The sequence below is a fragment of the Haplochromis burtoni genome, unplaced genomic scaffold (genome assembly GCF_018398535.1).
Source record: "Haplochromis burtoni strain Fernald_Lab_line unplaced genomic scaffold, NCSU_Asbu1 Contig_263, whole genome shotgun sequence".
Classification (NCBI taxonomy): domain Eukaryota; kingdom Metazoa; phylum Chordata; class Actinopteri; order Cichliformes; family Cichlidae; genus Haplochromis; species Haplochromis burtoni.
In genome coordinates, this window is record NW_024582624.1 from 553,718 (window position 1) to 577,730 (window position 24,013).

A 24,013-nucleotide genomic window follows, 5' to 3' on the forward strand; every position below is an offset into this window, starting at 1 on the left:
AGATGAGCTTTAATCTGTTTCCTGTTGTTTTCGGCTTTTGTTCCTCTAATGTGTGTGTGTGTGTGCGTGTGTGTGTGTGTGTGTGTGTGTGTATAATGTGCAATGTGAGTGTGTCTTTACACACTCACATTGCTGTGGTGTTACTTTGGCCAGTCTGCTGCTGACCTTTTTCTGTTTTGTTTTGAAACTTCCCAACCAACTCTATGACACTGTTTCCTGAGGTTGCACCAAAATATTGCCTGTGTTAGGCCTTACAACCTCAACTATGAAGAGCAAGTGGCCAAGTGTGGAATTCAGTTAGGCTTGTAAGACTTATATTTATAGTTTGACAGAGCTATATTCTGGCAGCTTGTAGTCTGAGAGTTTCATGAATTTCTTGAAGAAGAAGAATCAGCAACAAAGCCTTCATTTTATGGTGTAATTGTGTTCTTCAAGGTGAACAGTCAAATAATCAACACCTCTGATACTGAGACTACATCTGCACCAAAAGTCATAAAAAAATTTCTCTGAGTATTACACAGTATTACTTGACAAAATATAGATAACTAGAATACTGAAGAAGTCACTTCTAGCTGTGTGACTTCTGTGTTACAGTCCTCTCATGTATACAAAAGCAGCCTGTAGTGAAACAAAAGTTCATGTTGCTAGGCAAATGTAGCACAATATAAAAATGCTCCTTTAACCTAAAAATTAGGTAAAATAATAATTGTTAAATTATGCATAAGTTTAGAACCTTAAATATATTTGTTAGTTTTGTATCATTATTGTGCTCTGAAAAACAGCTCTACATGAAAAAGACACTAAGTACGTCTTTGCTGCTTCCACAGGAATTAGGTGGACAAGTAGCAGCCAGGTGCTGATAATCAAATGCACTTAATTAACTGATTAGCTGATAAGAAAGTGTGAGCGCCTTTACAGAAACACAAATTCTGGCAAATTCTACATCTCACACTATACAGGCCCTTGGTTTGTATGTTAAATGTTCAAGTTCAATATCTAAATTCACTAAAAATACTTGTTTGGTTTGTTTGGATGGGTTGCCAGGAAAAAGCCGCTTCTCTCTAAAAAGAACACGACACTAGAGCTGGTAAAGTTGCATGACAATGACCCACAAGATTTCTGGAACAATGTCTTTTTGACATATGAGACCAGAGTGCAGATCTTTGGCTGTAATAATGCACGGTAGCATATTTGAAAAAAACAAAAAAACAAGACGCCATATCAGCACAAACACCTCATACCAACTAGACATGGTGGTGGTGTGGTGATGGTTTGGGCTTGTTTTTCTGCCACACGGCCTGGGCACCTTCCAGTCATTGAGCTGACCACAAACTCAACTGTAGGCCATGTGGGCATCTGTGTGACAACTAAAGGTTGGAAAGAACGGGGTCGTTCAACAGGACTTGAGCTCAAGCACAGCAGTAAATCTACAACAGAATGGCTGAAAATGATAAGTCCAGACTTCAGCTCGACTGAAATACTGTGGCAAGACTTAGGCATGCATAACTAATGGTAATAAACTTCAATGAAGTGGAGCAGTGTTGTATAGAAGAGTGGGCCATAATTCCTCCACAGTGATGTGAAAGGCTGATAAAGTTATACAGAAAACCATTACTTCAAGTTGTTGCTGTTGAAGCTGGTTCTACAAGCTACTGAGGCATGGTGTATATTTAGGTTTTCAGAGTCCTGTAAAATCTCTCACACATTGCTGTATTGGCAGATTGCTGTATAATGTTGGCTAATTACAATTTACCGTAACCTGACCTGCAAGGCAATTAGCACCTGTATTGGAAACAGGATATTTTTCCCCTAAAACAAAATTGCTATAAAGCCATTACTTAGAACCATGAAGTGGAACTATATTGCATATTCTGCTGTTGGCTCTAATGTGAGAACAAAATGAATGAATCCACCTAATGCGTGTTTTTGTGAAGAATTACTTGTTATGCAAGGTAGATTATTAAAAGTCCACATTGTAAAGCCAACAAACCAAACATTTGTGTACTTGGCAGCCTCATATTTGGTCAAATTTTATCCACCGCCTTTGTTTTGTTTCTATTTAGAGGCATTTTTACACATGGCTGTAAAACTGCACTCTTTGTTTCTTTCCTTTCCAATAAAACACAGATGCCATAGCTTGCCAAACACACAGTGCTCTGCTTTCGGGTCAGTTTCGGGAACCAGTTACTCAACAGAAAAACAGGTTTTAGATCATTTTATACAAACAAACCAATTTGTATAAAATGACTCACAATAGGATGCCCTATTTCCATTTAACGAGAGATTCATAAAAAGGATGTTTGTGTACAGAGAAAGTAGTTTCACAAAGAAAAGCAGTAAGAAGGTGGCACTCTCTGAAGGTCATTTTCTGTCTAGCATTTAATGACTTATATCTGATTGTTGATTCACTGATTGTCTGGGATCTAAAACGATCATTTCCTCCTTTTTTTTCTTTTCTCCTTTTCAATTCCTATGTGAGCAGTTTATGAGATGACTGGGGTTGCTTATTTTGTCTGCAAAAGTCCTTGTGTTGTATTACACTGACTCCACCGTGTGGCAAAGCAGAGGAAATTCCTCAAAGGATCAAACACCGGAGATACAATCAACACCTGTTGGGACACCTGAGGATCAAAGTGTCTTATCTGGAATCAAGGGGCGGCAGGAGGACGAGGTGTGGGATTAGCTCCTCTTTGCTCACCATCTTTTCCAAGTGGTGGGGTTGTGCCTTTCTTAGGATGTACTTCAAGGAATTATTTGCATTAGCTCTCACTGTGGTTGTATAGGGACTGAATCACCCATAAAGTTTTATAGTTGAATGACAGTTTTATATTATTATATTAAAGATATACCTGGAAAAAAAGATAATAGGGGAAAAGCTGGGAGCCGAGGATCAAGATGATACTGACAACCTTAAAGCTGCTTAAAAGGGAAAAACAATATTTCACATGATGTTGCCTTACTGTTAATGCTGCTGTTTACTCTATCTGTACCAGACTTTAGACAGGACATAGTTTTTATTAGGTGAAGTTTTTGTTATTGAACTTCCCAACATGATCCCAACCATACTCGAGATGCTGACTCACAGTCAAAACAAATATTGCACTGTCTCAAACACAAATGCCTCATACACCTGAAAGATACCGAGGGGTGTGTGAATGTACACTGACGTTTCTGCTTTCTTCTCACTGTTCACACATAATATTTCATTTCAGATTTTCAGAGGTCAAAGCTTTGCCACCCAGAACTCTTCACGCTTAATTAAGTTGCCTTTGAAAATAATTTTCTGCATGTTATTCACGCTGAGTTCAGGAAATCAAGGAAATCTATTATCTTGCCTGGCTGTGTGATGCAGATGGGGGATCATGTGAAATTAAGGCATGAATGCCATGTTGAGAAGAATTTAAAATGCTTTGTTTTAAATAAGTAGATGCTACATATATCCTTGAGCTCCACATTACAACCAAAACATATGACTGTCATCTGGTGGATTTAAAGGTTGTGGTTCTCATTGCTTACCGAAAAGCCTCCATTTCAACCAAAGAATTGTCCGTTTATATATAACAGAAACAAAAATATGATGTTTTCAGAGTTTCGCTTTAAACGTAAAACTATCTACAGCAGATGAAAAGTATCCGAGAGTCATGTTATTAAAAAACAGGGGAACAAAATCCACCAAAGACCTGACAAGACCTGCTCCATCTACACTGTTCACTGAAGCATCATCAGAAATATTCACAGTGGAAGGGTGGTAGTCGAGAAACCATTCTCAAGGAAGGAAACAGGGAGAAAAGGCACAGGCATGCCAAGTTACATAAAAACTGTTCTAAAAATCAGTGACAAGAAGTCTTATGGAGTGATGAATCCAAATGTAAGGTTTTTGCTTCAAAGTCATCATCGGCAGGTAAAGAGGAGGTCAGGAGTGAGGTGAGTGCCTACAGCCTCTGTAAAACACGAGGGTTTGTGGCTTCATTTCAGCAACTGCTGTTCTGCACAGAAAAGTCCTGTGAAATTTTAATCCAGCATGAAATACCATTTGGAAAGTTTCTGGGAATCGCATTTGTTTTAGCATCACAATAATCCCAAACACATTCTCAATGCATTGGAAGCTCACCTAGATAGAAAAACACACAGTGGAAAACTATCAGTCATGGATTGGCCTCCACAGAGCCTGGACCTCAACCTTAGTGTGGGAGAAATTTGACAGAGAACACAACAAAAGGCAAAACATTCAAAGAAGAGCTTTGAATGTCCTTCAAGAAGCCTGGAGAACTATTCCTGAAGACTATTTAAAGAAGGAAGCTGTCTAAGAAAGTTCAGGATGTGTCAAAGGATAAAGATGGTCATAATAAATATTGACTGTCATGTTCATTAGAACTGTACAAACTCAAAAAAATCGCTGCATTTATTTAGCAGTTTTCTAGCAAAATATAAAGAAAAGAGCGGTGACTCAAGATTTGTGCATACTTCTTTACTGATAACTGTACTTACCGTTTATAGATAGCAGTGGTTACAGTTTTACATCAGAACTGGTGCAAGTTAAGATCAAGTTTGCACATGTACTTTAGGCTTTGGACTTAGTAAGGGGGGGAGGGGGGGGTGATTAATGTTAAAGGTTTTGTAAAATTCAATTAAAAGACTCAAATTATTGTTGACAGGAACCAGAAGGAGGCAGTAAAGCAATTTAAAGGATAACCAATTGGTGTTATATTCATAGAAATGACAGGCTTCAGGTAGTTCTGTGAGCAAGACGGACAGTGACCAACAGTTCAATGCAAATATTGTTTTAGCTAGCAACTAACAGTTATTATGAGCCTTTTATATTCATAGGAGGATAACTCTTCTGTCTGGTAGCTAATTGGCTTACAGGCAACATATCAGATAGGCTAATCATAACAGTGGAAATTGTTTGCTTATATTTGTATTTAACATAAGAGAAGCAAAAGAGTAACTTTAACCCTAAAAATGGTTAGCAGTCGGTGACAAAGCTGGTTTATAAGCCTTTAGAAAGATGTGGGCATGCTGAATAATGTTACCTGCATGTTACTACAAACTGAGCATCACACTAAGAGGCGAGTTACATCAAAGGTTTTGACTGTAACAAAATAACTATCATTTCAGAGCACCGACGCTTCCCCTGGTCAGGTGAACGTGAGGATGACGAAAATGAGTACAAAAATGTTAACGTGTGTACAGACAGACACTTCAAAACCAGAGGGAGGCAGCAAAGCAATATAAAGGGTGAAAAACTGCAGTGAGCTCCCCAAAGAAGAAGAGCAGGCCTCAGGTAGCTCTGTGAGAAAGATGGACAGTCCCAAGCAGTTAAATGTAAGTATTTTTATTCTAGGCAGCATTGATTATAAGTCTTTTGCCTTCATAGCAGGTTGACTGTTTTCTATTTGGCAACTAACTAAGTGTCATTCAGCTTATCTAGCAGGTGGCTAACAATGAAGCTAGTCATTAGTCACAGGAACTGTTTGTTTGCATTTTTCTTTTTTGACCTGAACAAGGTCAAAAAAGAAAAATGCAAACAAACAGTTTGCATCTCTTAAACAAAGAGATGCAAAGGAGTAAGTTTAACTCTGAAAAAGGCTAGCAGTTGCTGACAAACCTAGTCTAAGAGTCATTAAAAGTGATTCAACTGCAATCAGAATTACATTTTTTTCCCTTTGCATTGGACACATTAAATAACACAAATTAAAACTTTATAATTCCACATTGCTGTTTCCAAGTAATTGCATTTCTACTAAGCTTCCTTGCTGTCGTACCTCCAGCAGAAATCAGGACTTGTTATTGGCTGCCCTTCTTCGTGCATCTGATATTTTTGGATTAATGACTTTATTATCTGTTCCAGTTTCACGTGTCTATCCGGAAGGGATCTTCTATTCCTGCTCTGCAAAAATGCAACACTTGCTGTTCTCCAGGAAAATTTCATTGTCCGTTTTGTTCACCTGAAATTTTCAAACCCACAAACCGCCCCAGTCTTAGGATCCACTTGGACAGCCATCGAAGGGAAGCCTTTGAAACTGGAAGTATGTTTCAGAACTTTAAGCTCCAGCTAAACCAACTCATTCCTAATCATGATGTTTACATCTTTTCTGTTTCAGAATACACCTTCCACAGATGTAGACTCCAGTGCAGAAGTCAGGCGCATTACCACTGTTTGTACTGCAAAGCCACAGTGATAAGAAAGAAAACTTTCCACAGTCATCTGTCATTTTGCAGTGAGCAACAACAGAGGAGGGTCCGGAAATTATCCAAACTACAGGCTGAATTGGCACAAAGAATCCAAAATGACAGAGGGAGCCCTTCATATGACATGGTGAGGGTGTGATGGTGTAGTGCTGCACATGCTCTATGTTAAAGAAGATATGCATCATCTCTTAACAATGTTCCTAAATATTTAGTGTGCATGTCTATAGTTTTATTAAATACTTTGTGTGTGGTCTAGTGGAAAAGCTGTAGCCACTTTAGAAAGAGACTCAGTCACTTCCAGTTGGTCAGCTTGTCCAAGCAAAGCAAACCAGCATTTGTTAAAAACATCAGGGGGACATCCAAGAAATTTATAGATGGGGCACAACTCCCCTTCTCTGAAGGAAAAAGAAATGGCCCAGAATGAGTGGATGTCTCTGGTATTAAACATTCATGATAACTGGGGTTGAGGGGGTTGAGAGAATAGGTTTCATTTTAAGATTTTTACGGACTTTTAATTCTATTTATATTAATAAAATCATGCACTTCCAGCCATATATCAGACAAGCAGCAGTCACGTAATACCCATTACCTTCAACCAGCTGCTTCTGTTTCATTGCTAAATTTAAATATGCTAACATCGGTTGAAGGTCCCACTGATTACCACAATCCTTATGGCGAGATGTGAACCCTGCACATATTTAAGCTATTTGCTTAATGGCTCCAAATGTTTCAGTGTGTTCTTTCAACGTTGTTGATGTGGAACCAGTTCTACCAATTGAGCATCAAACCAACAAAAAGGAAAGTCATCCAAGAGATTTTAATTGGTTTAAAAAATGTTTTATCTTTACAGGAGAGTGATGTTAACAGTAACGGCATAACTATCGTCTCAGATTCAGAGGGCCAAAACAGCCACAGAGCCAGCGGCGGCCATTCTGTGTCTCACAGTTTCACCAGATCAGGCAAATGTGACACTGGGAGGAAAATGACGAGGAGTACAGAGATGGACTCCTCTAAATGTCACAAAGGAGTACAGACAGACACTCCAAAACCACAAGACTGCGATGAGTATTACTTTATGACCCTCACGAAAGTGTTTAAGAAGTTGGCTCCTCAGAAAAAGGCAGGGGTCAGGATGAAAATCGAGCATCTTCTTCTTGAAGCTCAATTTACATAGAGAAGAGCATACCGTCTTATATATAAATACAGATTTATTTATTTTGATTGCACATGAATTACTTAAAGAAGTGGAAGTGATATGTTTTCTTTTTCACTGTGGACAAAGCCTGGAGTGTTTTGTGTCTTTGTGCCAGGCTACTGCATCTCAAATGCAAACTTACAACATGACAATTATTTCAAACATTTCAGTATTTAATATAAATGTGTGCGAATTAGCAGGATAGTTGAATTCAAACACTTTTTTTTTTTTTAGTTTAACAATTAACAGACTTATTTGTTGAGGACAGGTGGCATGCTTGAGTTATACATTCAAACACTGAGCAGCAGCAGAGAGACAAAACCAGATGTTCTGTATGAGGATCTTTATTTGTAATAAATAGGATATATATTTCCATTTAAAAAAATCAACTAGCCGGCTCCTTTGCTAGATTTTGAGTTGATTGTCATGTGCTTCAGACGATGTAAGTACAACTTGGTGAGACATCACAGTAAATGCTTTACGTTAATGTATGAAAGAGGAAATCAGACAGCAACTTTGTTGAATGTTATTTTCCTTCTCCCCAGGTTTTCCAATCTTTTATATTCCTGCTGTCTCTCAGCTATAGTAAAAGTGAAAGGAAAAAAAAATGTTTAAAAAGTACAGGAATGCTAGTATTTGAGCTCTGAATCTTCGTGTCAAATATAACAAGGGATTTTCTTTTTACTATTCTGTTGGAGTATTTAAAGCTCCATAGCGTAGTGGTTTACATATTGATCCAACAAGTGAAAAAGCTCTACCAAAAACTGCTAAATCAAATGTGCAGTGCTAGCTGATGTGGTGAGCCCTTGTTAATGAAGAAACAGCTGAAAGTAGTTTTATTCTACTTGAATAATTTCAGTGGTAATTATAAGTAAAATCTGTAGTAGCTCACATGGAAAGAAATGTATATGAGTTTAGATTCTTTCTTTTTTTCTTTTTTTTTTAAATGTTGTAGCATTAAAGTTTCTTCTGTTCATCTTGTGAACCTGTAGATGTTTTGCAGACTGCAGAAGTGCACTCGTCTACAGTGTTAAGCATCCTGTTGGCTATAATAACAATTTTAAAAAATATTTAAATGTTATGGCCCACCAAGGATGGGTGGAGATCTACACGCTTTCAGTATCTAACTTGTAGCAGTAGACTCCATGCTTGTGCTGTGGAGGTGGGAAACCAAAGCTGCGTACCCCTGGCTCAGACGGACCACAGTTACTTCGAGGTCTGGTGATGGGATAGCGAACGCTTCCATCGGCCAGCCAGCCGGCATCACAGCGGTCAAGCCCCGTGAACTTCCACGCAGAATACAGCTGTCCAACTTTGGCAATCTCTGCTCCGTCCTCCTGACATGCATGCTGAGCTTCAGTCAGGTTCATCTTGTGAGAGGACTGAAGGTAGTAGACTCTCCCTTAGAATAAAACACATTTATTTTGACAGTTAGCCGCACAGACGTGTTTCAGACTGCTATTTAACTGCGGTTTATCACCCATAAATGCTAATGTGTATTTGTACTTGAGTTTCTGTAAAATTAATTATGATGAATTAGAATATTCAGTTAGGTCATTTATTCATACAGTGGTTGTATAAATAAATGGGGACTCAAGAAACGAGTCTTAGCACCTTTAAAGAGAGGGATAATGGGAATCTGTGCCACTGTGCTCTTCAGAAATGAGGGTGTGAAACTGCTAAGTAATGGATCTGCTAATCTTTGTCAGTGTGGGCATCTTGACATGTCACAGTAAGGAAAACACAATTACACATCAGGAAATGGCCACTCAATATCACTTTAGCTTCTCTGTGGCCTTGTTGACCTCGCATCACCTTCTGCTTCGCCTCACCTTGGAGCAAAGAGGAGAAACAGAAGACATCGTAGTGATTAGGGTAGAGGTGAAGTCTATCGTAGCGGCGGACACCCGGGGCAAGGCGGGCTCCCCCGCAGGGCTCCCTGGACTGCGTGATCGGATACTGGACTGTCCCATCAGCTAGCCAACCGGCATTGCACCAGTTCATTCCCTCTTTCCAACACTGGAAGAGCTGTGTGATGGTGGCCACTGTCGAGTCCTGCTCCTTACAGGCTTGCTGGGCTCCCAGGAAGCTCAGATGGTAACGACCATGAGGGTGTTGGTAGGGAAACACCACACCTGGGTGGAAGATTCAATCAGACATCAGAATATCTATGTGGACTTCAAAGTGTGTCAAGCTTTCACTGCTATTGTTATTTCATCTATTGTTACTACTTTGCTTACCAGGTGATACTACCACTGGCTTGTGGGGTTTTTGTTGTTGTTGTTGTGTTGTTGTTTTGTTTTGTTTTTTAAATTCCAGTAAGTAGGTTTGCAATCATCTGCTCTTACTACAAACTACAAAAGGGAACACTTTGATCTGCAACAGTGGGAAATCACAGGCTACTGGGTCAGCTGAACCAAACAGATGAGTGGTTAAAGTTAATTGTGTGGTTTTCTATGGCAACTCAATTTGGAAAGTAAAATGTTTGTCAGTTGTTTGCAGGGTTTTTTTTTCTTTTTCTTTTTTTTTTTTTAAATTGATTATTTATTTGCAAATGTAAGCAGTCTGCTTTTATAATGGATATCTACACCAGCGGTCCCCAACCCCCGGGCCACAGACCGCTACCGGTCCGTAAGTCGTTTGGTAACGGGCCGTATGAGGCTCGGATGTGAAATTTCTGGTTTTCAGGGTTTTTATCGGTTCTTAGCTTGTCAGAGGGTTTTTTTTCCCCGACGTTTTTATCGTTAACTCTGTTTCTCTGGGAATTTTCCCTTGTGTTATGAATAAATCATCTTCTTTTTGGTACTGGTTTTATTTTGTTGAATTTCTCCGCGACACCTTAATGACCAGTCCGTGAAAATATTGTCGGACTTAAACTGGTCCGTGGTGCAAAAAAGTTTGGGGACCGCTGATCTAGACTCTACATGTCGCAGCTTTCATTCACGGAAGCAAACAGGATAGCTGAAGGTGTAAATGCAGTACCTGGTAGCTCTAGGTGAACCACTGCGCTTTGGTCCTCCAGTCCATCCACCACAGTACATCGATAGCGACCTGTATCATTCAGCCAGAGTTTATTCAACACAAGTGCAGCATCTCCTGGGAAATCCTGTCGGAGCTGCACACGACCCCTGCCCGACAGACAGTGCATGTTAATAGTTTAAAGAAAAACATGGTCAAACAGTCAGCGATCAGGTTATCGTATTCAGTTGATCATATCTTTAACCTGAAATCTCCAAAACTTCGGAATCGAGTCCCGAAAGCCACGATCACATCAGTCTCCTGTCCCCCAGCGGCGGGCAGCCAAGACCACTTGACCCGGACCTCCCTTGGTGAGCTCGGCGCAGGCTCATACCAAAATCTGCATTGTAGGGTCGCATTACCCCCTCTGACCGAAAGCACTGATTGCTCAGCAGAGTCCACGTAGAGTTTCATACCAATAAAATGAACTGCAGAATAAATACAGATTTAACTTATCATACTGATTTTATATTAAAAGGTTAGGGTCTGAGCAATAATGTGCATACGTTCGTTGTTGCCGCTTTCATTGAGGTAGTCACTGTAGAAGAAGCTGTTTTGGGTTGGGGGGGCAGCCGGGGCCCAGTCTGAGAGAACCAGGTGAGCTATGAACAACAATACAGTCTGGAAGCACCAAATCATCATCATCAGTGTCTGCACAATCCTCAAACCTGCGAAGAGAAAAAATATTAGCTAATTAATCATTAAAGGTCATGGAGCAGGATGGACAAGATCAGAAATGAGTTCAGCAGAGGAGCGGCTCAGACTGAGCAGCTTGGAGACGAGGAGAGGCAAGGCTGAGGTGGTTAGGGCACGTGCAGAGTCGGGATAGTGGATATAGTCGGCAAAAGATGTTGAATATGGAGCTGACCGGGAGGAGGACAAAAAAGTATTTGTTCTCGAGGGTTTTTTAAAAAAAAAATGAAGACTCTGCTTGCTGTATTGTGAACACTGGATGTTATAATAAAGCAGCAGCAGTAAAGGAAAGCACGATACAATTTTAGCAGGTGTGCCAAATGTAATGACCTCACTGTATATAGTTTGCTGTGTTTATACAGGGAAAATGCGTTTTCACACTGTGGGACTGTCACTTAAAGTGACTTCAGTGTTTAGATTTAACAATAGCCATTAATGTTCGTCACAGTAGTTTTCTCGTAAAAAAAAATCTGGTAATTCTTTGTTTTTACATTCATCAGGTCCCAATCAGCCCAAATATCAAAGAGAAATTAAAAATGCAGGAGGTTAAAGCTAACAAATTATATCTGACGTACAGTTGTTATAATAATAATAATTATTATTAGATGGCTTTCTTTCCCACTTACCGCGAAATTGTCTGCGTGGTTTTTCCACTTCGTGTGAAAGGTCTGATGTTGGAGAGCTGGAGGCAAAGTGATCAAAATATTCCCAGGATATTAATACCGCATTTAGCTTCCCCTCGGTCTCTGTCGATGATAAAAAAACAGGTGCAGCTATATGGGGCCAGTTAATAATGATGAAGAATGTCCTGACCTTCTCCCCGAGGAGTGTCGGGTTGTACCGCTGCTCTGATTCTTAAGCACAGTCATCAAGCTGCTGGAAACATCCCCGTGTGTGTCTCTTTGTGCAAGCTGTGGTAGGTAGGGCATCTGCGGTTCAAGAAGACCTACAGAAATTACCCCCACCCCCGCAAAGTAAGCGCAGTTACAGTGGTTTATAGCTTTAAAGGAAAGTTAAAGATCATCGTGATTTTGATGGAAATTTAGCCTTTTATGTTACGCATATTATTCTACTATTGGGTAACGTTTTTGTGGAGGCTCTATAAAGACATTAAAATACACAAAAATATTTTTGTCTTTTTTTAAGGTCACCACAGTAATACACTTCAACAGGAACGGCACATGGGATCGCTGAGCGGCTGTTTGTGGAGGAAAACTCTTTGAAAGCAGATACTTGTTATGGAGGGCAGCAGCATTTACTAGAAACACCGTAATCTTTAAAAAGAGCTCCTTTTATGGTGTGGAAAACATGACCTACACAGTTACATACAGCAGACACAAACAGTGAAGAAGTATCATGTGTTAGAGATGCTTTGACCTCCACTGCTTTTATTTTACAGAGATGAAAGATGTTGCCAGAGGCCAAACATGCCAGGATTGTGAGCTTATGGGCTAACAAGGTGTAATTACTGGTGTAAAGAGCAAGCTAAAGTCTTCTGCAAGAACTGCATTCAAGCGTTTGCGATAACCGGCAACGAGTCTCTCTTGCTGTGGAGGAGTTTGGCACACTCTTTATTACAGAATTGTTTTATTCAGACATACTGGAGGGTTTTCAAGCACGAGTGGTGTGTTAAGTATCAGATCAAAGTCCAGATTTTAATTATGCCACTTTCAATTTTTTATTTTTTGAGCCATTCAGAGATGAACTTGCTGGTGTGTTTTGGAACATCCAAGTGTGCTAGCACTTCAGGAAAGCACCAAAACATCCGCAGACCATCACACTACCACCACCATGTTTCACTGTTGCTATGAAGTTCTTTTTATGAAATGCTGTTAGTTTTACGCAGATGTAACAGACTCAAAACTTCCTAAAAGTTCAGCTTTTGTCTTGTCAGTTCACAGAATAGTTTCCCCAAAGTCATCAAGATGTTTTTTGGCACATGTAAGACGAGCCATTGTGTTCTCTAGAGTCAGCAGTGGTTTTCTCTTTGAACTCTCCCATGGATGCCATTTTTACCACGTCTCTTTCTTATTGCTGTATCATGTATTCATTTATTACATAAACAGGCTGTTTGACCTAATTTGGATGTTAGAAAACAGTTTAAGAGTGATTCCTGTACTTTTGTACTGCGTGTCACTCACTCAAATTTGACGTCCACAATGTTTCCACTGTTTGGTAGAGATTCCCATTGGATGTGAGAGTAAAATAAAACTGCTATAAAAGTGGAATCACATTGAAACCTTATAAAAAGGACATAAAATTGCAAACATAATAGTAAGTTAAAGGATGAGTTTTTGTATATTAGTGTTTAAGAAATGATTTCCTGAATTCCTTAGCTTGAATTTCACCATCACCAGGCTGAGCATGAAGACTCACATCATGTTTTGTGTGGTTAGAACAGTTTGTTCTTTGCGAAACAAAGAGGAACGCAGCCAACGCCAGGCTGCTCAAAAACTGCACCTTCTTTTAAGTTTTATCTCCTTTTAAATGCTGAGTTGTACAAAAGAATGCTCACTTTTGTCTTCTTTATCTACGCCTTCATTTTGTACCCCGTGTACGTGACTCTGCTAACAAGTCAGCTCATGCTTAAATCAGCTGTGAGCATCTACTCTAACATGGGCATTAGCTCAAAAATGGATTTTTGTGTCTCCGCTGAAAAGATACACAAAGTGTAGAAAGGTTGTTTTTTTTTTAAACATTTAATAATGTTAACCAACAGTGAATTAAAAAAGCAATGCAAAACGTTGCTGTTTTCTACATATTTCACATTTTTTGTAAAAAGAATTAGTTGGTCATGAAATTAAATTTAGGAACAAAGCAAAAAGGTGTCAAAATGTGTTTAACCCCCCCCAAAACAAACAAACAGAAAACCCTACTCATCCGTGGAGTCAAAATGTGAAAGTTATCATTTTCCCGCTCCGGACAAGCGTTCCTGTCCTGTGTGGTTGAAAATGCCATAAATACACTCTGTATTACACCGGGAAAATCTCAGGGCTTGCATTCTTAGACAGACTAAGAGAAGATCTGTGCAAAAAAAAGCTCCTAAAGGACAAATGATCAATCTGTGAGGGATCTGTGAGCAGTTCAATGTTGCAGCATCAAACAAACTTTTAGCAATGTAAACATTAGGGGGGGGGGGTTGCTACAGTCAAAGTGCTACAAGTGTTAAAGTCCAAGCTATTCAGCAAATATGATTCCCATGGAGTAAAAAACAAAGCAAATGATTCTGTTTGCGATCCGTCCTCCGCTGTGGTGCGAGCAGACGGAGCATCTGAGGATGCTGATAAATGGTTATTGACTAGTTTCTAATCATCGCAGCCCAACAGCTCCATGCGCAGAGTGATGCGCTCGTGCCATTCCCAGGGGATGACTCGGACATATCGAGCATAGACCGGAGGCTCAAAAACATTCTTCTTATGGGTGTTGTTGTCAGTGTTTCCCTGGAAGAGCTGCAAAAACATGTTAAGGTTACTGTTAAATGAAAACACATTGTTTTGAACACACCTTACTCCCATTTACACGTGTCAGTGACTGTTTTTGTGCATGCGTGGGTGTGTGAGTGTGTGTTTTGTTTGTTAGATTACAATTTTTTTCTGAAGTGGAGGTGAAGTGGAATTTTCTATGATTTTGTGTAGGTTTTTTAATACTGCTCCTGTTTTTCTACCTTGCTGAATCAAAATATTGTTTTGTCATATTGTATTTTATTACATTTTGTTTAATGTTTTGGATGCTGCAACACAGCAATTTCTCAACTTTTGAGATAATAAAGTATATCTTACCTTATTTTTAACTTAGCTTTGACATATATGGAAAAAAAAAGAGGAAATGGCATTTCAGGTATTCACATACGTCTGACCTTATCATTTCCGGTGTTCTCCTTCACTGTACTCCAGGACTCCCCATCATTGCTGTAAGCAACTTTAAACACTGATACAAACTGCACTACTCCAAAGTCCTTTGCACCCTGTGTGATGATGCCCGTGAGGCGCTTTGTCTTCTCTAGATCAACCTGGGGAAGGAGCAGGAAAAAAATGGCATTACCAACTAGTAACTTCAAAGAAAACAAGATTTTTAAAAAAGGTGACTGCTGCGGTTTCCCTCACCTGGATCCACTCTGAGCGGTTGTTGTAAGCAGGAGACCATGCATTAGTCTTCCCCACCTTATCCAGCCGGGCAAACTGAGGGTGCCACGTGAAAGTATCAATGCCCCACGTGCGGTAAGAGCTGGAGGCTGAAAGCTGCCCGTCTGAGATGAACCGAGACTTCATACCAAGAGGCTCTGAGCAACCTGCCATGTTTGAATAAACTGTGAATCAAAAGGCAGACGGACAGACGGAGGGAGGGGGAAGCCAAAGCGACAGAAAGAGAAAAGAGGGGAAAAATTGAAATCACCCGACAGAAAAGAAGAATCAACTTCACCCAACATTTTAAGAATGACGAACATTCACAAAGCGAGTGACTGATTACAATCACAAACACCCACCAGTGACCGAGTGAAAGGAAAAAAACAGAAGAGCCACACAATGCAGAAGAAAGCATGCAACATAGCACACAGAGCTGTTTTTCTTTAAACCTTTTAGCATTAAGATCAAATAAGACAAAAGCTGACGATGGACAAAAACACAGCCGGCAGTGTTTTTATTCTTGAGTGCTTGAAATGGCTTCTTTTGTTGTTTCATAATAAGGACTGTACCCACAGAGCTATAGTGGATAACTTCTATGTGGTCAAACTAGGCTAGATGTGGTGCAATTAAATTTCAAAAGTCTGTCATTTCACCTGTCAGCAAGACCACAGTAAGAAGACATCAACACAGTAGCACAAGACACACTAACGATGCTACGAGGAGTTATGCACTTTAGGTTAAGGGTTCACAGAGGCTGTGACCTGACTTCGACTTAGCGTACACCACCTGTCCTTTTTCATTATTGTCCTATCTTTTTTATCTAACTGCTTTTGCTCGCTGACCTTGCTGTAAGTGTTACGGCTGTGCTGGAAGTTTATTGTGTTTACCGTGAAGTTCACAGCCCAGCAGCTCCATGCGCAGCGTGCAGGCCCTGCGACAAACCACGGGGATGATGCGGATGTACTGGGCCACGATAGGAACGTCAAAAAGGTTTGTCTTTGTGCGGTCGTTATCTATGTTGCCCACAAAAACCTGCAGCAAACAAACACAGGTGAGCAAACTGAATAAACAAAGTCAACAAGAACACTCAGAGAGCACAACTAACTCCCACCAAAGGGCAAGGGCTATACTAAAACTGTTTTATGATGTTTTTATTACAACATGATGATGTCAGCCTGTAATGGCGTCACGGTGTGTTTTATAGCTCTCTCTATGCCCTTTCATATGATAGATTACTCAATATGGTTTCTTTAAATTCTTTTCAAGATCAACTATGATCTTGTTGATTTTGAAGGTCAAGGTCAAATGCTTAGCTACCCTAGATACCCAGGTCCCCCAAGGGTAGTATATAGTTGTGAAGTTTGAAGACAAAGAGAATAATCCTTATTTGTCCTGCACTGGACTTTGGTGCAACAAGGCGGTCTGGGCTGCCTACCCTTCAGCTTTTTTTTGATTGGCTGCCTCTTACAAACAGAGGGTTCAAACAAGAGGTGGGTGGAGCTTGTCAGTGAGAGCAGATATCATCTGTCATCTCAGGAACACAGCTCTAAATAAACATCAGGGAGAGGCATGAGTTGAAAAAAAAATCTGGCTCATTGGGATTACTTCTACACCTCATCTCATTGTTCTAGATTGTTTAACACCTTAATATCGACATCCACCACTGTAAGAGTATCTATGTGTTAGAAAATGAGAAAAAGCTTAACAGGTCCACTTTAAACACAATAGAAAATAACATATGTAGTACAAAGTTGTGTCTACCTTATCCCTCTGCTGGCCATCCACTTTGTAAGTGATGTAGGAGTTTCCATCAAGGCTGCTTGCCACCTTGAAGGCTTTGATGTACTCAGCTGTGCCCAGGCGACTGGCACCCTGAGTGATGATGCCCGTCAGACGCATAATCTTCTGCATATTAATCTGTTGTAACCAAAACGCCATGGGTCAGTGAGCATCTGGACAGGTCATGCACTGGTCAGTCTCGTCAAAAGCATTCACTTCTCTCACCTCGATCCAGGGGTTCTTGTCGTGTGCGGCTGACGTCCAGGCGTTGACGATGCCTTGGTTGTTCAGTCGAGCCAACTCTGGGCCCCAGCGCTGAAGACCCAGAATGCCATAGTGCACAGAGGAAGCAGAAATCTGGGACTCCACGATTGCTCCTCCCTCCATCCCCAGCAGAGAAACACACCCTGGGGTATGAGATGGAGGGATTTTTTGTTACTCTTGCCACGCTTTAGATCTTTTTCTCATGCTTGAGTGAGCCACGCTTACAAGGATATCTCATCAGTCTTTAAGTTCTTTAAAAAATGTTGAGGCAAAGCGAGTAACAACAGGCTGTCCGTGTTTGAAATGTGTGTGTCTAATGGTGGTGCACGTACGTAGCTGGCACTGCTTTCCAACATACGGTGAGGGGCACTGGCAGGAGTAGTCTCCATCCAGATCTCGGCATTGCCCTCCATTCTTACAAGGCTGTTTTTCACAGTCATTTACATCTGAAAATCAAATTCAGAAATTACAAAACAAATAAATAAAACAACAACAACAAAAACAAAAACAAACAAAGAGCGCTTCAGATGCGGTTCACACTTGTCAAACAAGCACAAACATCTGAGGGAAAACTGGTGGAGGACTGAAGCAGGTGAATGACCATAATAATTTCACTGTGTCTCCAACATTCAGCTGGTGACAAATAATTACTCTTCAATCTTATTGCGTTGACAGAAGTGGCCCTGAGGCATGGCGTCATTGAAGAAGGAACAGGGAACAGGTGGGAACAGCGGAAACTTTGAAGTTATATCCATGTCGTGTCACCTGACACACTTACACACCAACTATTCTGGCAACAAGTTAGAACATCTGCTCAACAGCAGTATACACAAACTGAGCTCTTTAAAAAAAAGAAGAAAAAAAAAGAAGGTATTTCAAATAATAGTGAAATTTGTCATTAAGTATCATTAATGTTTCTCCTTTGATTGAAGGTCCAGTTTTGATTGAAGGTCCACTGTCTCGGTAATGCTTGGTAATCTCCACAAGGTGGCACACTCATACAACATGAAGACTACAGACAGTTGGGATGATTACACATTTTTCTTCTCTACTGTTTGAAAAAGAACCTATTCATTTTTAAACCAAGCAGTGAGATTGCACACCAAACAATATTCCAGGTATTTTTAGTTTTTAAAAGGCAAAATGTGACTGAAAGTAAGCAGCTAAGAAGACAAAAGGTGCTGTTTTACTAAATGACCAGTATATAGATTGCTTTGTAATAATAGTAGGTTATGTTAAGTCTTTGTGTTTGGTTTGTATTGAAAACCAGTGTGTACCATGTTTATGATGTTTTCCCAAACCCGCAGCCAGAGGAGGTCAGCCCCACTCCCTGCTCCATGAAAAATCCACAAGTAGAAAATCTCAGCCGCATCAATAAATTATATGATCTACACAGCAGAATACACTGTCTTCTGCTTTTTCATCTCTGTGTGAGAAATAGTATGCGCACTGGCTAATACAGGGATATGACATATGATGATACAACATAATATATAGTTTATAATCTGAATATAAATTAACTGTTGTAAAATTGCAATGATACAGTGCTTTTATAAGGTGTTATAGGTGCATAAATGCTACAAATGCGTCATTTTAGCCAGTTGGTAGGTGGTTGCTAGGCAATGTGATGGCATAATATTGTATATAGATAAGAAACTTTAGGGTCCTAATGTACCTATGTGCCAATTTTGTTTGCTTAACTCTAACTGTGTAGGAGGAGTTTACGTGCAAACTTTTATAGTGACAGTGACAAAATCTAATACGATTTTTTTTTTTAAGGTAAAGTCCAAAAACGTTGTTACGTTATTAAGTTCAGACTTGATGAAAGCTGTGTAACTGACACCTACACTTAAGCATCACACATGCCTTATTTCACCTGTTTTAGTAACGCCTAGAAACTTCAGAATGAATGCAGGGCTGACGTAATGCCACATGGGTCTGTTTAATTCCTGTTCCAGTTAATGCTAAGAGGATTGGTCACAACAGCACGGGCACAGCACAGCTAATAACACTGAGAAACAAATGATCTTACCAAGAGGCAGACTGTGAAATAGCCTTTGCTTTTTTTTGCTACTTAAATCTGAAGCCTGAAGATCTGGCTTGTACTGAACATTTTATTTTTGTCAAGTGGAATTCATTTTCACACGCTCTGGCTTCACCTCAGTGACTTGTCAAAGGCTCTTTACCTACTATCACATCACTTGTTTTTTGTGGAGCGTTATTTCCGTGCATTTACTGGACATATTATATAGTGCGGCGTATATTGTCTGCCTGGTTCAAAATTAGAAAATATGGGAGTAGACGACCAGACTGCACCAACACTACAATTGGTGGTCAGAGCATGGGCTTTGGGAGGGTGAGCTGTTCCTCCACAAAAAGAGGAAAAGAGGGGAAAAAAAGCCTCTTCACAAAGTTATGCAAGATTTTGAATCAGAAGGTTTATACATTAAATCTTTTTCATCATTTCATCACACACACACACACACACACACACACACACACACACACACACACACACACACACACACACACACTAACAAAACCCATCCTAAGTTTGGCTTCCTTTTTGTTATTTTCTCATGCATTTGCTCCACTAATAATCCTCATGTTTTAATGCTAATTTTACGAGGAAACTTGTATTGGATTCTGCTATGAGGATATGACTGAATTCACTATTCATTTGACTGGGATAAAATAGATGCAATGTTGACCCTGTGTGAGAAGCATCTGCATGCTAAGAGACTTGGAGTGGTCTTTTACTAATTAGCCAAAGAGAATAACCACAGAAGCCACTGAATGGGCTCCTTTCATGAAGCTGCTGAGCGGACTACACATCCCTTTCATTGCCGAAGATGTGACCGGAAGAAAAAACTCCTTGTGTTAAAACTTCTAGAGAAATCTGCTGCAAGTGGAGCTTGCTACTGTGTTTTTCACATTTTTGGGTAAGCTGTTCTCTAAAAAATACTACTTTAAAAAAAATTAGAATGCAACCCATTCCTAAACGATAAATCTTTTATGTCAACATTAAGTGGCCAGAAATTGTTTTAAAATTCATTGAATAAGGAGTTAAATGTCCTCTGGAGTACAGCAAGTAGTCTTATAGATGCACAAGACAAAAAGGGTTCAGCTCAGGCTTTTGACTCATAGCCAGAAGTAACTTACTGATCTGGCAGTGCACTCCCTTAAAGCCGGGCTGGCACTTGCAGATGTACTCATTGAAAACATCTCCTCGTCTGGTCGGAGCGATGACCTCGCAGGACCCATCGTTCTTGCAGGGGTTGGGACTGCAAGGTCCTGAAGATGGAAAAAGAAAGGTGTTAATTTCGGTACGTGCTTCGGTGCTTTCCCACCAGAATTTTCCTTTTCAGCTCTACCTGTCTCTGTCAGGTTACAGGTGTCTCCACCAAAGCCATCGGCACAGATGCAGATGAAGGGTTCCTCTCCTACTCCAGTCACGCATGTTGCTCCATTGTAGCAGTGATTTACCTTACAGTAGTCAGCTGAGTGAAAGAGATAAAGGAAAGGCAGTGCAACGATTATTAGTATTTACTATTCACACCACGGCTGCACATGCATGCATCCACTGCAAAAAGCACACATTTCTATAGTAGATAGTGAAAAAAAAACAAAAAACAAAAAACTTGTCATTTAATTGTTTATCTATTAATTAATTACTTGTTGTAGTATGAACGGCCCGGGAGATGTCTTAATCAGCAGGAGAAGCTCCAAACCTCCAAAATATATGCCCTTCTTTACATTATTCAAACCTGCAGAGTGGGCCAAATTGGTGTCTTTGGCAGATAATTCTAGTTCCCGGGCATTATGTTTGATGCCCCAGGTCTAAAAGATGGTATCGCTCAGCACTACCAACTCAATATAGCACTGCATTTCCCAAAGTTCAGTTCTATTGCAGATAATGTATGGTAAATGGTTGGGTACAGCCATCAGGTGTATCTAAAGAGTAACACAGAGATCTTTCCCTGGTGTTGCTGGAGTTTCTGCCCTGATCAGTGCTCCTGCAGTTTTTGCTGGGAGGCACTGAGTCACACATCATGCCTGGATTGTGTGATGCTCAGACCTCAGTGAGAGCGGCAGGACAAAAGCTTATGAGTCATACGAGATCTCTCAAAGTTACAAAACCTTTACCTCATTATGTTTGTTTTCTTTTTCCAGTCTATTGACTGAACAGCAGCAGTCACCATTCAAACTGTGAGCAGCTCCAGGTACAACAAACTGCAATTTACTGGCATTTTGTTTGGCAGTGAGGCCAAAACCCTACGTGAATTATTCTTGAATACAGCACAATCTATGTTTACGAAACTATTCGCCATGAAAACGGATCAGAAGAATAAACACATAAATAAATAGCCCAAAATACAGTGGAAATGTGACTCAATATAAAGTTTTATGTGGTTAAATTCTCAAAAAGTGTAACCCGAAAAATGCTGGAAAGTGTCTGAGGCTGCGTGAGCTGGAAAACAGCTGGTCCTATGATGTAGCCACTGTCTTTATGAGCCAACCTCTGACAGCAGAATGTGTTTATGTCCAGGATTAGCTGGGTTTTCCAGAAGCATGCGGATCTTTGAATAACAGACTAGGTACACAGCATGATAATACAGCAGCTCAGGGGTGGGACAGGATATGCACCACACCTGACAGACAGGTGGGACTCTGAATGTACACAACCACCATGAGAACAAAATCACATTTGCATGTTGAACTAAATTTAGATGAGTGGACAGCTGCTTCATGATGGCCCCAGACAGGAGCACAGATGGCATTAATTTCCTTTCCATCTGCACCAAATCCTTGTGAGTCCAGGTAGATGTCCACAGAGACAACTAAAGGGACACCTGTAAGTGTGCCTGTGAGAATAATGACATTTCTAGAAACACTGTCCACTGAGAAAGGGGAAAACAACCACGAGAACTGTTCACTACTGCAAGTATCGCTTCTTGTACAATGATCACTGCTCAGAATAGAGCTTAGTAATAACAGAGTATCACGTGTAATAACAGACCGGTCTCACATTTAATCACCTAGTCTACCAGGACAATAATGAGCTCACATTATCATAGGCATACGTCTACATTGACTGCTTTCAGGGGGCAAAAAAGTACACAAAACTGAATCCTAAATGCTTAAGTAAGAATAGTAAAAATACTTGAGATATTTAGGCTACTGTTGTACATCTGCTGTTTTCTTTTCGCCCTGCATTACGTTGATTTATGTGAAAAGGAAAAACAAAAAGCAATCAAAGTAGGTAACTTCACAGTGAATTGACAATATAATGGGGAAAAGGGAAGCAAATGCCATGGAAAATACAACAAACAGCACCAGAGTCCCCTTAAGGAGAAATGGAGTCTAGTGTTAGAGGCAGAGACCTGTCAACAAAGTAAACTTTTAAGTTCTGCGTTAACGCAATATTCCGCTTTGATTCGTGTCGTTTATTCAAAAGGAAACTTACCTGTAACTGAATGCAGGCAAAGCAGCAGAGCAAATGTTCCTACATACGCTGGGGTTACATTTCCAGGACGTTTCATATTTGTTTTAGCCTTACTTTGTCCCGGGGGGTTGTTTGTCCGGAAAGACGCGCTACCTTTAAAATTTGAATACCAATGCGGCTTTGAAATGCAGTCGGAAATATCGCAATTCCGACTAAAACGCAGATGAAGAGCCGGGTGATAAATGGGAGAGCTGAGATTTTCGCTAATACCCGAGTTAACGACGTGTGACGTTTTCTGGTGGGCGGAGAGAAGTGAGGAGGAAGTCCTCTGATATTCATTCATGGCAGTCTGTTCGCCACTTCTTTCCTTATTTTTACTTCTTGTTGACTTCAAACTTACTTACACCTACATTTAAACAAAACAACAAAGAACGAAAACAAATGTATTTATGTGCTGTGGTGCTGGTCAATCTTTTAAATTGACTTTATGCATTCTAATATGCCTTAATTAAAGGCATTTTCCACTTTAATTTTGTCTCTTCATCGTGAGTTAACTTTTATCTAAAATTAACTGAAAGTCGTTGAAAGGCATCGGTCAGCTTAATTACCTGTTATTCAACTTCACAGTGCACCCTAAAATATTTGAATAACTTGTTTTATTGTGAGCATGTGAAAGCACCACTACCCCCTCCCCTTGGCCAGATTGACAGGTTAGGCTGAGATTTTAATTAGCCCCAGGGATTATGTACTGGAAACGAAAACACCTGTAGCATAGGGTACTGTGCAAAAGTCTTGAGCCACACCTCACTTCTTTTTATTTCCCTTCCAAGGAGCCAGACTTTATTTAAATTCTTATTTAACACTGGCCTATAAATCATTCAAGTATTTAAAACTCCCTAACTCAAGAGATGAGCCAGTGTTGTGTCTACACACGACATACAACTTAGTAAATAAGCAATTTTAATCGTATCTTTATGTTACTAGCAGCCTGCTTCCTATTTCTTTAGCTGAATCTAACCAAAGATAGCACAATTTGACAGCATTTTGTACCAAATCAGCAATTACTGAAAAGCTATAAATTACAAAATGTAGTAAACAATCCAAAGAAGAGCTTTGAATGTCCTTAAAGAAGCCTGGTGACATATTCCTAGAGAGTGTTCAGGCTGTGTTGAAGAACAAAGATGATCATAACATATATAAACTTTCAAGCTGGTTAGAATTGTACATATTCCAGTTTTTCCTTGTATACTGTATTTCCATGTATCTTTGAAAATGTTTCAATAAACCAGTTGGAAGATATTT

The 24,013-nt window shown here is 40.0% G+C and overlaps 3 protein-coding genes across 4 annotated transcripts; 1 reads left to right on the forward strand and 2 right to left on the reverse strand.

Moving 5' to 3' along the window:
• Positions 1 to 4,667: 4,667 nt before the first annotated feature.
• LOC102303999 lies at positions 4,668 to 7,366 on the forward strand. The gene is made up of 4 exons (XM_005939152.3): positions 4,668 to 5,325; positions 5,852 to 6,029; positions 6,105 to 6,319; positions 7,043 to 7,366. Exons 1-4 carry the CDS (start codon positions 5,302 to 5,304, stop codon positions 7,364 to 7,366), a joined length of 741 nt encoding a protein of 246 aa, XP_005939214.1. The 5' UTR covers positions 4,668 to 5,301.
• A 1,127-nt stretch (positions 7,367 to 8,493) lies between these two features.
• Positions 8,494 to 13,659, reverse strand: LOC102304315 (hyaluronan and proteoglycan link protein 3). The gene is made up of 7 exons (XM_005939153.3): positions 11,912 to 13,659; positions 11,725 to 11,780; positions 10,912 to 11,073; positions 10,611 to 10,833; positions 10,370 to 10,515; positions 9,220 to 9,522; positions 8,494 to 8,789 (listed from the first exon to the last, which is right to left on the reverse strand). Exons 1-7 carry the CDS (start codon positions 12,025 to 12,027, stop codon positions 8,494 to 8,496), a joined length of 1,302 nt encoding a protein of 433 aa, XP_005939215.1. The 5' UTR covers positions 12,028 to 13,659.
• A 119-nt stretch (positions 13,660 to 13,778) lies between these two features.
• LOC102305120 (EGF-like repeat and discoidin I-like domain-containing protein 3) lies at positions 13,779 to 23,001 on the reverse strand. 2 transcript variants are annotated; one of them, XM_005939157.3, is made up of 10 exons: positions 22,733 to 23,001; positions 20,640 to 20,765; positions 20,428 to 20,559; positions 17,598 to 17,711; positions 17,227 to 17,408; positions 16,984 to 17,139; positions 16,110 to 16,254; positions 15,202 to 15,386; positions 14,955 to 15,107; positions 13,779 to 14,547 (listed from the first exon to the last, which is right to left on the reverse strand). In XM_005939157.3, the coding sequence occupies exons 1-10, from the start codon at positions 22,806 to 22,808 to the stop codon at positions 14,404 to 14,406; spliced, it is 1,413 nt and encodes a 470-aa protein (XP_005939219.2). In that variant the 5' UTR covers positions 22,809 to 23,001; the 3' UTR covers positions 13,779 to 14,403. The 2 variants fall into 2 exon arrangements, with proteins under 2 accessions (XP_005939219.2, XP_005939218.2); XM_005939156.3 differs by having other exon boundaries at positions 15,202 to 15,404; positions 22,733 to 23,000.
• Positions 23,002 to 24,013: the final 1,012 nt, after the last annotated feature.